The 6000-nt window shown below is 42.4% G+C and overlaps 1 protein-coding gene across 1 annotated transcript in view; it reads right to left on the bottom strand.

The window, feature by feature from the left end:
* Positions 1 to 1958: 1958 nt before the first annotated feature.
* Positions 1959 to 6000, bottom strand: part of LOC129762743 (retinal dehydrogenase 2-like) — a 40728-nt gene continuing 36686 nt past the window's right edge. Inside the window, exons 2-4 of the mRNA XM_055761261.1 lie at positions 2842 to 3622; positions 2276 to 2783; positions 1959 to 2217 (exon numbers count right to left, since the gene is read on the bottom strand). Coding sequence (XP_055617236.1) covers positions 2073 to 2217; positions 2276 to 2783; positions 2842 to 3622 — 1434 coding nt within the window. The 3' untranslated portion in view covers positions 1959 to 2072. The remainder of the gene's footprint in view (positions 2218 to 2275; positions 2784 to 2841; positions 3623 to 6000) is intronic.

Raw genomic sequence — 6000 nt, 5'->3', positions numbered from 1 at the left:
AGGTTAAAATTACCTCCAATTCGGCACTGAGTGGTGGTAATGCGACGTGCCATTGAATGTAATTTACTGTAAAATATGTCACAAGCTGGATGGGAAGAAATTTTCCAACTGTGAAAGCTGTGGCGAGTGGCAAACGCAATCGCTAAACAGAAAGGTTTAGCCGAACAAAATGGGGATATCGAGTGATAACAAAACAATAAACTCTTTAGATTGAAGATAATTTTGTGATCCTGAAAAGGACCCTTTTTAGCCTGCATGTGAATCCAACGAGCGAACAAATCGTAATGATTGTATTTTTCTTCTTCTTTCTTTGTTTTTAAGAGGCTTTAAACTTTGCAGTTCATTCGCCTCTATTGTATTTTTTTGCCATCGCTCCCTTTTAACGCTCATTCGTTCGTCTCGTTGAACTCGCCCCTTTGGCTGAGTCTGCCGATTTGTCTCTATCCTGTGAGTGTGTACCGCTAGAGTATAAAACACGCGGACCCCAAAAAAATATCTTATTTTCTTTCAAACCGTAAACCCGTGTGGTTGTACGGCATCGGCATCGTGGACGTAACAAAAGAGGACAAGTTAAGGGAAAGGCAAAGTCTCACTCGAACCGTGCAGGTCTCCAGTTCCCTGTTGGTCACATTCACTGATTGCTCCGCAAGGGTAACTAGGCCGAACGGATTGGTGCCGGAGCACCAGTATACCTAACAGCGATTATAGAGTTTCGGCCGTCGGAGTGCTCGAGTTGGCTTGCAAAGCTGCTCACGACAATCAGAAAACCCGCATCAAGAACAGAGCAGAGCGGTTCGGCGCTCATCAAGGCAACAATTAGTTTCAGTGAGTGGCAAAGTGTTTCTCCGGCACGTCGCATTAAATGTAATTTACTGAACAACATGTCACAAGCTGGATGGGAAGAAATTTTCCAACTGTGAAAGCTGTGGCGAGTGGCAAACGCAATAGCTAAACAGGAAGGTTTAACCGAACAAGATGGGAATATCGAGTGATAACAAAAACACAACACCAAAGGTTCTTTTCAGAACCATCAACATATTCATAAAGAGTAAACAGTAAACTAATCCATTTTTCAGGTAGACAGGTAGGTATTCACGAATTCAAAATAAAACAATATATTTAAAATATATATTTAACAAAAGCTGTCCCCTTTGTATAGTCCTACGTCACTCCGGTTATGTCCCCGACATTACCCACCCGTCTTTTCATTCATGATTTTTTATTTGAAAAGTGCTCATTCTGCCCGAAAACTCATTATTGTCTTCGACACTTCACAAACTCGTAAAACGTAGTTCAATGGCGTGCCGTTTATTTCGTTTCCACCGTGAAGTGTATTCGAGAATCAGGCCCTATAGTTTACCATGAAGCATCTATTTCGGAGAAGCTCCAAAGTAAATTGCGAAGCACAATCTCGTCGGGGGAAAACAGTTTACAGAAGCTCCAATACTCACGAGGCGTACATGCGGTGTTAGCGTAGAGACCGGGGTTCGCTCCGGTACGGCCCAATCGATCGTGACTTGCGGTTGCATGCAAAACGACATAATTTTAATTAATTGCTTATCTTTTTTTTTTTGCGCTGCGCTGCACTGCATTGTGATTCAGATTGTCGTCCTTCTTCTCGAGCGCTCGAGCCAGCAAAACCCGTCCAGATAGCCAGTTACGGCTGCTATTAATTTCGATTCGACAACTTTCCCAGAATTCGATTATGCGCAATGAAACGGAGAAGCTTTCTTTTATTTGCGTTTTTTATTTTTTTGGTAGCATTTTGTGGTCTTTTGATTTGAAAGTGAATTATTTTGCTGTCAAAAATGTAAAAAAAAAAGTGAAAACGAAATCCTGCGATTCGTCCCCGGTGGTATATTGGACATTGTGTAAGATCTCCCGGGTGGGACGGACCTTCGTGAGGAGGCTTTCTCAGATTAATTCATCGTTTCGCTTGGAGGGAAATGAAAAATGAATTTGAGCATTAATTGATTTCGGTGTGGTTTTATTTAAATGACGCAGATCCGAAAACTGATTTCCAATTTATGACCACAGTATGGGACGATATTTGCATATGACCTGGGCACCTTTCAGACCTTCGTCGGGAGCTTGATGGTGACGGTTTTTGTTTCCGTGTACAGTTCAATTCCACAGTAACCCAACTCGCGACCATGTCCGGATTGCTTGTAGCCACCGAAAGGAGTTGTGGGCATAACGTAATCGTAGCAGTTAACCCTGTCGAGGATATTTTGAGTAGAATTATCGGGAAGTGCAAAAAGGGCATTAATCTTACCAAACGGAACCAGCTTCGATGGCGTTCGCAAATACCAACGCATTGTTGATGTTGTTGGTTAGCACTCCAGACGCGAGACCGTACTCAGTCTTGTTTGCCCGCTCGATAACTTCATCCAGTGTGCTGAACTTCAAGATACTCTGAACAGGACCGAAAATTTCTTCGCGGGCGATAGTCATTTCATCGGTGACATCGGAAAACACTGTTGGCTCGATGAAGTAACCAACATTTCCGGAGCGCTTTCCGCCTGCTTGCAGTTTTGCTCCTTCTTTCTGGGCGGACTCGATGTATCCCATAATTTTGTTGAGTTGCTCTTCATCGATCTGAGGACCTTGCTGGGTGCCATCAGCGAACGGATCTCCCACTTTGCGCGATTTAGCCATCTGGGCAGCCTTCGTTACGAATGTGTCATAAATGCGTTCATGCACAAAAGTACGACTTCCGGCGCAGCAATTCTGACCATGGTTGGCGAAAATCGCATTGTGGGCAATTTCTACTGCTTCATCCACTGTAATTTAAAGATAGCTGAGATGAGCTGTGCTCAAGAATAAAACACTCATGCTTACCGTTGACATCATCGAAGATTACCAATGGGCTTTTACCGCCCAATTCCAGCGAAACGCGCTTCAGGTTCGATTTCGACGATCCCTCGGTGATAAGACGTCCCGTTTCCACGGATCCAGTAAATGCAACCTTTCGAATGTCGGGATGGTTTACGATAGCTGCCCCCACCGTTGGACCAAAACCGTTGACAACATTGATCACGCCATCTGGGAACCCTGCCTCCTTGGACAACGCCGCCATGTACAGCGCAGTCAGTGGGGTTTGTTCCGCCGGTTTCAGCACCAAGGTGCACCCGACAGCGAGTGCGGGAGCCCACTTCCACGTCAACATCAGCACGGGATAATTCCACGGAATGATCTGTCCCACCACACCGACCGGCTCCTTGCGGATATAAGTCATCACGGGTCCATCCGAGGGCACCGTGCTTCCGTGCACTTTATCCGTCCATCCAGCGTAGTAGCGGAACGTATCGATGGCACAGTTCATGTCGAACACTGCGTCGCCGAAGGTTTTTCCGTTGTCCAGCGACTCCAGGTTCGCCAGCACGTTGATATCGCGCTCGATCAAATCCGCCAGCTTGTGCAGCAACTTACCGCGGGCCGAACCATCCATCTGGCGCCATGGTGAACTGCGAGCGAACGCCTGTTTGGCTGCCTGGACGGCCGCATCAACGTCCGCTGCGTCGCCTTCGGCAACATCGATGATCTGTTTGCCTGTGGACGGGTTGATGGTGCCGAAGGTTTTGCCGCTCTTCGCGCCAACGAATTGGTTGTTGATGAACAGCTGAAAGTGAGACGAGAGGGGTCAAAGTTAGAAAATGTATGATCTCAAGCAGAAATAGGGGGTGGATATTTTTCACGTATCAATATGGTACTGAGAGGTCATCCGAGAAAATCCATAAATATTCGATCAGTTATTGATCAGATTCTGTACTTCTAAGTATGTATAGTACGTCTTTCTCTTATGAATAGAATTGTTTGCAATTTTATAACATTGAGGCAAATTGGAACAGTAAAACCTGTTTTTGTGCGGTTTTTTTGTGTGATTTTTTTGTGCGGTGTATGAATAGAAGCATATTTGACGAAGTTATCGTCTATTTAGTTTTTTTTTTCGATGGTTTATATGCATTTCAGTGCGAAAAAAGCATATTTGCGTCTCAATTATCCACTTCTTAAATCATTCCCCTCCACTCATCAAATGCTCTAAGTTTTTCTAAGTTTTTGCATGACATGATTTCTAACAGCAACATGTTTCGACATGCAACTAAAAGCACAAAACAGCCACGCGCAACTAAAAAGGCAAAGTGTCCCATCGCAGAGCAGGGAAACAAAAGGAAATTGAACGGTGAATGGCGTGGATTTGAGTTATTTTCTTGGGGGAAACTTGTTTTATGCGGTCCCTATATATCGCATAAAAAAGTCTTTTTCAAAATGTGTACCGAACACGATTTTTTTTCTATTTCCCTCAGAACTTAAAAATACTCAGATGCACGCAATCGCACGCAATCTTCAAGGAGGTGGTTATCTCTATCAAAAATTCCACAAGAAGAAACCTTAAATATTATTTTATCATGAACTGTTATATAATTATTTATATTGTATCATTTCTTGAAATAACTATAGTGTTTTTATGTTTTTTGAGAAAGAACATTTGCATAGTTCTACTCACAGAGGCTTTTTCCTATTCATAAACACGGCTCATTGATGCTTAATGTTGCTGAGCCAGTTGAAAACAAATAAAATAAAATAAAAACGATTTTTGCGACTTTTTTATGCGGTCCCTATCCCCCCACAAAAAAAGGTTTGCCTGTATTTGAATCCAGGTTATTTGTTGTTCAAAGCAACAAAATAATTGAAGGCATCAGAGCATGAATCTTGATTTTTAATTTTAGTTACATAGTTACATCTTTTTATCATTATCCTTTTGTATTATTTTTGTAGGACCCCTCTCGTTTCCAGGGGAGGAAGGGGTATCATACATTCTTGGAATATTTCTCGTACCCAAAAAACCTCACATCCCAAATTTGGCTCTATTTGAATTTGCAGATTTTTTGTCTTTTTCAGTTCAAGTTTTTCTTTCTGCACCATCTGTTCTACCTGCTTTCTCAGTTAAGCTAATGTTTGGATTGTTTTTCATCCCGTTTCAACTCAGTTTTCCTTTTCTTTTCCTCAAGTTTTGGCGCTTCGTCATTTCTATCAACTTTTTCGCAGTTTCTACTTCTTTATACAACATATCCCAGGACTCGCTTGTGCCCACTGCAGAAGTAACGTGAGGCTTATTTTTACCATGAGTTGATGAATTACCAGGATACACGGCAACATAGGGAGGATTCAAGGTTTCTTCTGTTAGAAGTTCATCCAATTGCACATTGTCCACTAATTATTCATATCTATCTGTTGGTCTGAAGCTGAAAAACATGTGTATCTATAAAAATGGATTTCTGTCTGTCTGTCTGTCTGTCTGTCTGATTCTTATGGACTCGGACTCGGAATCGGCATATGGAGGTTTTAAGGTACAATAAATGTTTCTATGGTGGTTAGACATTTCACCCCCTCTCTAAGGGGGGCTGCCATACAAATGAAACACAAATTTCTGCATTACTCGAGAATTAATCAAGCAAATGAAACCAAATTTGGCATGTGGAGGTTTTAGGGTGCAATAAATGTTTTACGGTAGTTAGACACTCCACCCCCTCTCCAAGGGGGAGCAAATAAAAGACAAATTTCTGCATAACTCGAAAACTAATCAAGCAAATGAAGCCAAGTTTGACATGCGAAGATTTTAGGGGACACGGAACGTTTTTATGGTGATTAGACACTCCTCCCCTCTCCCTGAGGGGAGAGACTGTCATACAAATGAAGCATACATTTCTGCATAATTCAAGAACTAATTAAACAAACGGAACCAAATTTGACATGTGGAGGTTTTAGGGGACAAGAAACATTTCTAAGGTGGTTCAACACTTCTCTCACCTTTCTAAGGAGTGGGCTGCCATAGAAATAAAACACAAATTTCTGCATAACTCGAGAACTAATCAAGCAAATGGAATCAAATTTGGCATATGGAGATTTTAGGGATCAATAAATGTTTTTATGGTGGTTTGACGCTTCTTTCTTCTCTATTAAGAGATTGGGGGGGGGAGGTTTCTGAACAACTCGAGA

This window comes from Toxorhynchites rutilus, chromosome 1 (assembly GCF_029784135.1).
Source record: "Toxorhynchites rutilus septentrionalis strain SRP chromosome 1, ASM2978413v1, whole genome shotgun sequence".
In the NCBI taxonomy this organism is placed as follows: Eukaryota; Metazoa; Arthropoda; class Insecta; order Diptera; family Culicidae; genus Toxorhynchites; species Toxorhynchites rutilus.
The sequence above is the reverse complement of the archived record's forward strand: the minus strand, read 5'-3'. Positions and strand labels throughout refer to the sequence as shown.